This window comes from Cariama cristata, unplaced genomic scaffold (assembly GCF_000690535.1).
Source record: "Cariama cristata isolate BGI_N322 unplaced genomic scaffold, ASM69053v1 scaffold23085, whole genome shotgun sequence".
Taxonomy (NCBI): domain Eukaryota; kingdom Metazoa; phylum Chordata; class Aves; order Cariamiformes; family Cariamidae; genus Cariama; species Cariama cristata.
The window spans coordinates 1,284-11,470 of NW_009618447.1; the positions used below are offsets into that span (position 1 = coordinate 1,284).

At 41.1% G+C, this 10,187-nt stretch overlaps 1 protein-coding gene across 1 annotated transcript; it reads left to right on the forward strand.

The window, feature by feature from the left end:
* Window positions 1-362: 362 nt before the first annotated feature.
* On the forward strand, window positions 363-10,025 carry ZNF608 (zinc finger protein 608; the record flags this gene model as incomplete). Its single annotated transcript, XM_009700869.1, has 7 exons — window positions 363-450; window positions 920-3,371; window positions 5,143-5,560; window positions 6,123-6,295; window positions 7,472-7,625; window positions 8,878-8,959; window positions 9,980-10,025. Coding segments are annotated over 7 exons (3,374 nt in total), but the record flags the coding sequence as incomplete, so codon positions are not given.
* Between the last annotated feature and the right edge of the window lie 162 nt (window positions 10,026-10,187).

Genomic DNA, 10,187 nt, shown 5'->3' on the forward strand with positions numbered 1-10,187 from the left:
AGTGCTGCTGTTTTACAGCAGGACATGGCAAAACCCATTTCCTTCTGTCAGCTGTATCTTGATTACACACACGGTCACACAGGCACACACTCTCTCTTATATGCATACACACGCACACACACACTCTAGGTCTTTGTCATTTGCCGTCTTTCTTGCGGGTTTTAACTTGAGGTCACTGAAACCAGAAAAGAGGAAGAGTATAGACCACAGCATTTGAAAGCAAATGAGAATAAAACTCTTACTTTGTGGGGAAGGAGAGGGGAAAAAAAACAAACAAAAAACAATGAAAAAAAAAAGCAAAACAAAAAGCCTACCCCAATTATTCTGACTGCGATAATACTTTGTTTTTCTCCCACTGGCAGGTGTCCTAGTGGTAAATGTTACATGGAGGAACAAGACTTACGTGGGAACACTGTTGGACTGCACAAAGCATGACTGGGCCCCTCCTAGGTAGGCAGTCACTCTGAGTCTGTTTTTTCTCTGCTGTATTTTCACCCCCAATCTCTGTCAAGAGACTCTACAGAGATTAATAAAAAAAACTGATTATAATTGAAAACATGTGCCAGTGGAACAAGTAATTCACTGTTCCACACTGAAATGTAGGGTGGGAGTTTTTATTTCTTTGTGTTTTTGAGGGAGAAGGGGAAATACATGGAATTCAATCAGAGGGCAGTTAATTTAAAAATGCATTTCTGTAAGTTTGGAAATTTTTTCTCTCCATTGTTCTAGTTAGGTGGTCTTGTTCTTACCATTTTTGTCCTTTTTTAGTGACTTGCCCTTTGAAGCCGTAACATTCTTATTTGGATGAAGGACCTCTTTCCTTTAACATATGTGAAGGTTCTGTTATGGGAAGTGGTGGTGTTTCGGTATTTATTCAGTTCATAGCTCCTGATGATGAAATCTGTTCTTGTTTATATAGGTTTTGTGAATCGCCAACAAGTGACCTGGAAATGCGTGGGGGACGGGGCAGGGGAAAGCGCGCAAGGTCCTCTGCTGCCACAGCTGTACCTGGGAGTGATGCGAGTTTTGCAGAGTCCAGAGGACTTCAGAATAAGAATCGAGGTGGTGCCAATGGGAAGGGGAGGAGGGGAAGCCTTAACACAAGTGGGCGCAGGACACCCCCAAACTGCTCCATGGATGAAGTCAAAGCCAGCCCCTCATCCACAAACAAGAGAAAAACTAAGCCTCCAATGGAGCTGGATTTGAACTCCAGTTCGGAGGACAATAAATCTGGAAAGCGTGTTCGTACTAACTCTAGAAGCACTCCCACCACCCCCCAGGGGAAACCTGAGACTACTTTTTTGGACCAAGGCTGCTCTTCTCCAGTGCTGATAGACTGTCCTCACCCCAACTGCAACAAAAAGTACAAGCACATTAATGGACTACGATACCATCAGGCTCATGCACATTTAGACCCAGAAAACAAACTGGAGTTTGAGCCTGACAGTGAAGACAAAATTTCAGACTGTGAGGAAGCATTGAGTAATGTGGCACTTGAATGCAGTGAGCCAAGCACAAATTTGCCAGGCTTTGATCCACTGAAAGCACCGACATCTCCTTCCTCCATCACTACCCCAGGGACCCCCAAGGGAAAAAGGGAACTGACCAGCAATGGCCCCAGTTCAATTATCAGTTCCAAAACTGGAAAGAATTCTGGCAAAAAGAAGGGTCTGAACAGTGAATTGAACAGCCTTCCAGTAATTTCTAATATGACAGCCACACTGGATAATTGCTTGGTAGCAGATGGCAATTTGCAAACCGAAATGCCAAAATTGGAGGCTGAAGGGTTTATCGACAAGAAGAGTTTGGGTGATAAAGGCAAGAAAGGGAACAACTGCAAAGTGGATAAAAACCTTTCCAAACTGAAAACAGCCAGACCCATCGCCCCTGCACCAGCACCGACTCCTCCCCAATTAATAGCTATACCTACTACAGCCTTTACAACCACCACTACAGGGACAATACCAGGACTGCCCTCTCTAACAACTACTATTGTTCAGGCTACACCAAAGAGCCCTCCGCTAAAACCTATTCAACCAAAGCCCACAATTATGGGAGAGCCAAGCACTGTAAACCCAGCTCTCACATCACTCAAAGACAAAAAGAAAAAGGAGAAGCGAAAGCTGAAGGACAAAGAAAGCAAAGAGACAGGAAGCCCCAAGATGGATTCTAAGCTGGGAAAGCTGGAAGATTCAAAAGGGTCTGGGAAAGACTTATCTGGACATTTTTTAAAGGACCATCTCAACAAGAATGAAGTGCTAGCTAATGGACTGTCAGAGTCTCAAGAGAGCAGGATGGCAAGTATTAAGGCTGAAGCTGATAAGGTGTACACTTTCACAGACAATGCGCCCAGCCCTTCCATAGGGAGTGCCTCCAGGATGGAATGCAGCACTTTGGTGAATGGACAATCTGCCATGGCGCCACTGCATGTGTTGACACAAAACGGTGCCGATAGCACGGCCACTAAAACCAACAGCCCTGCTTACTCGGATATTTCTGATGCGGCTGATGATGGTGGCTCTGACAGCAGGTCAGAGGGTATGAGGTCAAAGGCCAGCTCTCCGTCGGATATTATTTCTAATAAGGACGGTGTTGTAAAAGGACATTCTTCAACCACAGCACAATCGGCTCAAGCGAAAGAGTCCCATTCTCCCTATTACCATGGCTATGATCCCTATTATTCCCCAAGTTACGTGCAGTCTGGACAGGTCAGTGCTCCAGCAGCTGGGAACAGCAGTACCCCACAGGGACTGAAGATCAAAAAAGAGGCTGAGGAAGAGGCTGAAAAGAAAGAGAAGGCAGAACCATCAGATGCTAAGAAAAGCGAAAGCACTTCCTCTAATTTGCAGCCACAACATCAGTCAGTAATAACGCAAAGACACCCTGCACTTGCTCAGTCACTTTATTATGGACAGTATGCCTACGGGCTCTATATGGACCAAAAGTCCTTAATGGCCTCTAACCCTGCTTACAGGCAGCAGTATGAAAAATACTATGAGGACCAGAGAATAGCAGAACAGAAGATGGCACAAACTGGGAGGGACTGTGACAGGAAGAATGACCCCTCCTTGAAGGAGATAGGGAAGGATGACAACAAGCAGAAGAATATTCCATCTGCCACTATTTCAAAGGCCCCTTCAACTCCAGAGTCCAGCAAAAATAACACTAAAATAGGGACATCAGTCCCTAACAAAGGTGAGGAGACAAGCAAATCACAGATCATTTCCAATCACCAGCAGCAGCTTCAATCTGACAGTTTCAAAGCTAAACAAATGGAAAACCACCAGCTTATAAAGGAGGCTGTGGAGATGAAATCTGTTATGGACTCCATGAAGCAAACGGGAGTAGATCCAACCACAAGGTTTAAACAGGTGAGATCACAGGAAGTGGAACAAGAATGTCATGATTTATGCTTAAGACGTGAGATTTTGTCCCTGATTCTGCTGTGTTCTTCTACCTTTGCAGCTAAACAAGCTCCGCCATTTTTCATGCTGGATAGTGCTGTAGTCTGTGAATAGACCAACAGACCTTTCAGTTGAGCTGTTTGAAAAGGAAAAAAAAAAAAAAAGAAAAAGATCTAGCAAGGTGGTGACAGAACCCAGGCTTAAGTCCCGAACAGACTATTTTAAATTACATGCATGAATAAAATGGAATTAGATTTCCCTTTTAGATTTAAATTCTAAGCAATTTGCTTAGTTCAGAAATGAGAAATTTCAAGCAAAATAAGCAGCTTTCATTGTGAGAGGACTTAAAGTAGATTTGAAACATGGTTTGAAGTGTTTCTTTTTTTTGTTAAATGACAGTTGGCATTTACTAAAGATGGGTGAGATGGTTCTTTGAAGAGTTGGCTTGAAGCTCGGCTCTTTATCTTAACCCAAGGTGACCTTTTTGAAGAAGTTAAGTTCCCCTTCTCTCCTCAACCAACCCCAAGCCCCTACAGACCTACACAATGGATGAAATCCTCTCTCCATTGAAGTCAGTGATAGTTTTGCCATTGACTTCAGTGGAACCAGAATTTCATCCAGTGGCTTCATGCTGACCTTCCTAAGTGTCACATTGCCTTCATTCAAGGCAATGCGACTGCCTCTGTGCTCTGAACCAGAGCCTGAATGCTTGATGCTTTCATATTCTGGTGTATGGTACATCCCAGACTTCACCCTTTTGGGCTGTCTTTCAAGATACAGTGGGGTCAGGTGAGTGTGAGTTAGGGAGCTCTAAAGGAAGTGGCATGGTGCAGCTCCGAATAGGAGAAGATTTCTGCTGATTCAAAAGAGTATTTGAACCAGACTGTCCAAGGCTCTAGTTGTGTGCTTATGTTTCTGTTGCATGTGCCATAAATGTGTATCAATTGCAGACAATGTTTACAATTAGTTGTTCTGTAACCTGTATTAGGAAAAAAAGTCTTCCTGTTACTGCTCAGTGCTGATTTGGTGTAGTCTTGCAAAGAACTCACCTTATTCTAGAATGTGTTTATAAACTGATCTATGTAATACATTATGCAAAAATGTATTTATGCTATCCTGTACATGTTCTTTAAACCATGTGGTCCTAAGCCTGTAAATACTTACCCATGTGTAATTTTATGAACTTGAAATAAGACTGTCAGTGGAAGAAGTCTGCCTTAATGTCTGACTTCCACTGATTCCTGAGTGTTTGTAGTATCAGGGGCAGCATTAGCATCTTTCCAGCTAGATCAGTTTTTCAGGTTCATTGTTCCAGGTAGTCTAAGTGCTCTGGCATATCATTAACCAGCTTTAATTTTGTGGTTCATAGATACTTTTTGCTCTCTAGTGGGAAAATCTCTCTGTGGGCTTTAATTAAAATGCCTTGTGAATAGTGTGGTCTCAGAACTTTGATACAATGCATATGTATTTCATGATTAAACTAGTTAAAGGCATGAAGAAGGATATAAGATGAAGCAATTGAATTAAATTTTGATAATAGTCTCGTGCTCCTTCATGGGAATATTGGTTTGACTTTGAGCTCAAGGCACTCTGTAGCAAGCAAACCTTTCCTTTATGTAATAGGCATATGTTATTAAAACAGCTATTAAAAATACATTAACTGAAATATGGGAAATATCAATAACAATCTTATTTCAACATCTAAGTTCAGAACAAATTTTTTTTCCCTCCATATTAGGATCCAGATTCACGAACATGGCATCATTATGTCTATCAGCCAAAATACCTTGATCAGCAAAAATCAGAAGAACTCGATCGTGAGAAAAAGTTAAAAGAAGACAGCCCTAGAAAAACACCTAACAAGGAAAGTTCCCTGTCTAACCTTCCTGTCTCATTAGCAAGCATTAAAGAGGAGCCTAAAGAGGTCAAGCGTTCTGATTCTCAATCAGTGGATGAGAACAAGATAAAAAATGATGATCGAAAGACTCCTGTAAATTGGAAGGACTCTCGGGGTGCTAGAGTAGCAGTTTCCTCACCCATGAGTCAGCATCAGTCATATATCCAGTACTTGCATGCTTATCCTTATCCACAGATGTACGATCCCAACCATCCAGCCTATCGCGCAGTCTCTCCTGTCCTAATGCACAGCTATCCTGGTATGTATTCTGAAACTTGCCTTGCACACTAGATTTACACCCTCAAAGTGCAGTAAAGCCTGCATTTTAATATTTCTCTTAGTATCTAGAGTAAATTAGAATCTTTGTGGGTTTGTGGGTGACATTTGTTTTGCTTGTGCTTCCACTAGGGAAAGTTCTGTAGATGAAACTGATTTAATACAAGATGTTCCTTTTATAAACTGCCACAGTTCCCAGCTACAGTTTTCTCAACCCTTGACAGTCTGCTATTGCTGTTAGACTGACAGATAGTTTATTGCCTATAAAAATATTCTAAGCACTTACTGTCAGAACCATTATAGTTACTATTCCTTTTACTTAAAGAGGACCCATAAATGTCTGAAATGGCTATCAGCTCAACCCTCTTTATAACCTCCATTCATCATTGTAAATTAAGTGAAGAATTGAAGAGCAAAGATGCCGTTTGGTAGTCACATGATCCATTTTCGATGTTATCCTCTGTCTTGCCATCCCTTCCTCCCACCTTGATACAACCAAAATGTAAAAACAGTAACTTGATGTGGTATTTATTGTTTACCTGCAGGGGCCTATCTCTCTCCAGGATTTCATTATCCGGTTTATGGGAAGATGTCAGGCAGAGAAGAGGCAGAGAAAGTCAATACCAGCCCAAGCATCAATGCGAAATCAACCACTGAGTCCAAAGCACTGGATTTGCTCCAGCAGCATGCCAGCCAGTATCGCAGCAAGTCCCCTATTGTAAGGTTTCATCTGTTGTTACTGAAGAGTCATACATATGGGGAGGGGTAGAGAACATAATTTTAAGAAGCACACAATCTGGCATCAAGCTCTGAATGCATGATTCTTCTTTATAGTACTGCTTAAAATAAAAGCAATTTATAGTCAGGATGCTTCTGTGGCATAAATTGGAAGTGACACATCTAACAGTTCTCTGCTCAGAGTCTTCCTATCTTAAATGAATGGACTCGTATAGAAACGTAGATTCAGAGATACCTCCTGGTACACAGTTTATTGCAGTTAAACAGGAAGCTCCTGTTTGGAAACAGATAATGAAATGAAAAGTTGGGCTGTGGGATTTGGTAATATCCCCTCCCTGTATTTCCCAGGCATCCACAGCTTCCGAATAGCAGATTGCCAGCCCCCATTTCTGAATATTTCCACATTGGAGCAAGTTCTGTTACTTTACTTCTAGCTAAGTTGGTGCTAGTGTTAATTGTGAGCAAGTCACCGACTCCTGATTCTATTTTTAAAAGGGCTTTCCTGCTATTCAGGCCAACTTGATCCCTAGAGTGCGTTAAAGAGGGATGAGCATTCATTTACATCAGCTTTCAGCAGCCCAACTAGGTTGTTTAGGCATTGGCAAGCTTAGTCAGCCAAGCTTAAGGGAGCCCAAAATTAGAAGTCATCATGGTGGCTTCAAGCTGCGCTGTGTTGCCTCAAAATCTCCATGAGAGAAACAGTCTCGAGTTGTGCCAGGGGAGGTTCAGGTGGATATTAGGAAGAACTTCTTCACTGTTAGAGTCATTAAGCATTGGAACAGGCTCCCCAGGGAGGTGGTGGACTCACCATCCCTGGAGGTATTCAAAAAACACTTAGATGTGGCGCTTTGAGACATGGTTTAGTGGGTTTAGCGGGCATGGGCGCGTTGGGTAGAAGGTTGGACTTGATGATCTTTGAGGTCTCTTCCAACCATATCAATTCTATGATTCTATGCCTTGGAAAACCATCTGTTAGCCACACCAGCTTTAGACTAGAATCAAGTGCAAGTAGTCCACTAGAGATACTTCAGAAAAAAATCAGCTTCAACATTTGAATTCAAAAGGTTGTTGCCAGGTAATAGCAAATGTGGTTTTGTTGTGATTTTGTCCCTTTTAAAATTCTCACATCAGTTTTATTTCGCGTTCTGTTTACTAGCCTGTGGAAAAATCAGCAGCTGAGCGTGAACGGGAAGCAGAAAGGGAACGAGACCGTCATTCTCCTTTTAGCCAGCGGCATCTCCATACACACCATCACACACATGTTGGAATGGGTTACCCACTTATACCTGGACAATATGACCCATTTCAAGGTGAGCAGATTTCCAGTGGTGGGATTAGCATGCCTCATGGAGTTGTTACCTTGACATTGGAAATCATGCCTATGTGAAGCATTTTGAATAGAGATTCCCCTTGTTAAATCAGAAGTGCCTTACATTTAGGAAGAAGGCTTGAAAATTCACAGCATGGACTAACAGCAAATGAGTAGCTTCATGCCTGAGAAATACCAAGTTTTGTTTCCAAAACTGGGTGTTAGAGCATTATTAAAGATGTACCAGATAGACTGGCATTCATGTGAATGTTTTGATTCCTATGGCAAACTGACATTAACTGACTGAAAGGAAGTAAAAAAACCAAACCAACCAACCTTCTTTTTTTATAATTAGGGTTGTGTAAGCAATGGAAGAAGTGTAGCAAAGACAAAAGCTTTTTATACTGAACATATTTTATGTACAAGGCATTGCAGTCGCAAGGGTTTGAGCTTGTTATAATTTGACCATCTGAAAGAGGATTCTTTGTATTTTAGCAAATGCAGCACATAAAGTTGCAGTCAGGGAAAAAACAGAACAGTAAGAAACAATTCATTCTCCCTAGATTTTATACCAGTCTTTGGCTGTTTTTTTTCTAACCCTGGACTCTGGCCGAATTAAAAGGAGATTTCCTCCCATGCAGCAAAGTACATGCTATCACAATTGGTGGCTAAATGGCATGAATTCATTATGTTCACTTGGTGCGTCAGCAGTTATTTTTCCTGTGTAAAAGTCTTGACATTTCTCGGTTTGATTCAGTGAATCCATATGCCTTCTGGGATGCATTATGCTTGTTCAGTAGGAAAACTGTAAAAATGATAAGTTGTTATGAAAGTATTGTATTCTGAGCAGCTGGCATGTTGTTTCTGTAATTCACTGTAACTTTTGATGCTTGTTGTTTCCTGGTACCTATTATTTCTACTGAGCTTCCTATTCAGGAACTCATACAAACCACTTAGCATCATGCAGTGCAGTACTTGGAAAGGAATACAGTAAGTAGGAATGCTGTATTTTCTTGTAAAATATCTATCAAGGACAATTCAGCTTACTGTATGGAGGCATATTGATCATACTGGGCAGACTGTCTTAACACTGTTGCCAGAAATATTTGCAACTTACAAACCCCACCATTTTCTGACGGTGGGTTTTTTTGTCAGTTTACCTTAGAGATGCTTCCTAACATTTCTCTGAGCACAAAAATCCATTAAAACCAGAAGTATGTCAACATTCCTCCTTTGTTTCTTCTTTCCCTCAGGATTGACCTCTGCTGCCCTTGTTGCTACTCAGCAGGTGGCTGCGCAGGCATCTGCATCTGGTATGTTTCCTGCACAAAGAAGGTAAATAGCCAGTAAATCTTAAATTATATATCTTAACATAGAGAGGAGAAAACGAATCCTGGATTTTATAGCCTGATGGTCTGCAGTTCCTTGTATGATACAGTTTTTAAGGATGAAGAAAAATGTGTGACTTTGGGTTAACTGTAGTTCTGTTCTCTTTAAAGTGACATTTTGGCCTTAGTTGTGTCCTTTAACTGTAACATAAATCGTTAAGAAGGAACAAGTAGTCTGTCTGCTGAGATTTTCCATAGACTATGTGTTAAGAATTGATATTGAGATAAAACAAGTCATTAGGAAACATAATTAAGATCCAGATTTTTTTATAAAAGAGTTTTGAAGTTCATGTTTAGTTACATCCATGTACTACCAGGTAAACTTAAGATTTTATCTATTCTGCAAGTCTACCTGGTTTGCTGATTCTGCTTTCAGAGAGGTTTTCTTGGGAGTCCATTAGAGGTGACATCGTATTTAAGTTAGATACCCATTCCATTCATTTACCTCTCAGTTATTTGCTAGGTTTCAGTGGAATTTACTCTTCAGCCATCATCCTTACTCATCAAGAGGGAAGAGACTCTTCTGTATTATAATGATCTCATCTCCAGAGAAGAACACAAAGCATCCTTAGCACTAGGGTTTCTTTCATCGCTACCATGTTGAACCTCAGTTTAATGTATTAAACAGTACGGTAATGTTCCGTGGTTATGGGTGTCTCTCTGAAATTGACTCTGAAAACAAGCGACCATGTAAGGCTCTTAGCTGGAATTATTTGTGTGAAAAAGGCTGGTAGCCCTGAAAGAGCTAATGGATGCTTGGGTGTCAGAACCTAGAAGATAAATCCTGGTGTGGGTTACTTGTTAGTGTCTTGTTCCTGGCAGGGGAGGGACGAGGACATGGCTTGCTGTCTTTCTTGTTTGGAATTGAGGGTACTGTGCAGATTTCATTTCATGGTGTATCCAAGGTGCAGAAAAACCAAGGAGGAAAGGATACTGCTTACTAAAACATTCTTCTTTCTCTTTTCAGAGAATGATGAGTTTGGGGATGCACATTGTCATGTGACTGGATCACATGAGGAAGCGCTTTATTACAGACATCAGTTCCATGGTGTTAATTTGAAATGCCTTAATGGCAGGCAAAAACCAGTCATTTCATTTTTGTAAATTGCAGATTTTATCACAGAGTAACAAATGTTGCTGTAATTAGACTTCTGTTTTTATATATATATATATAT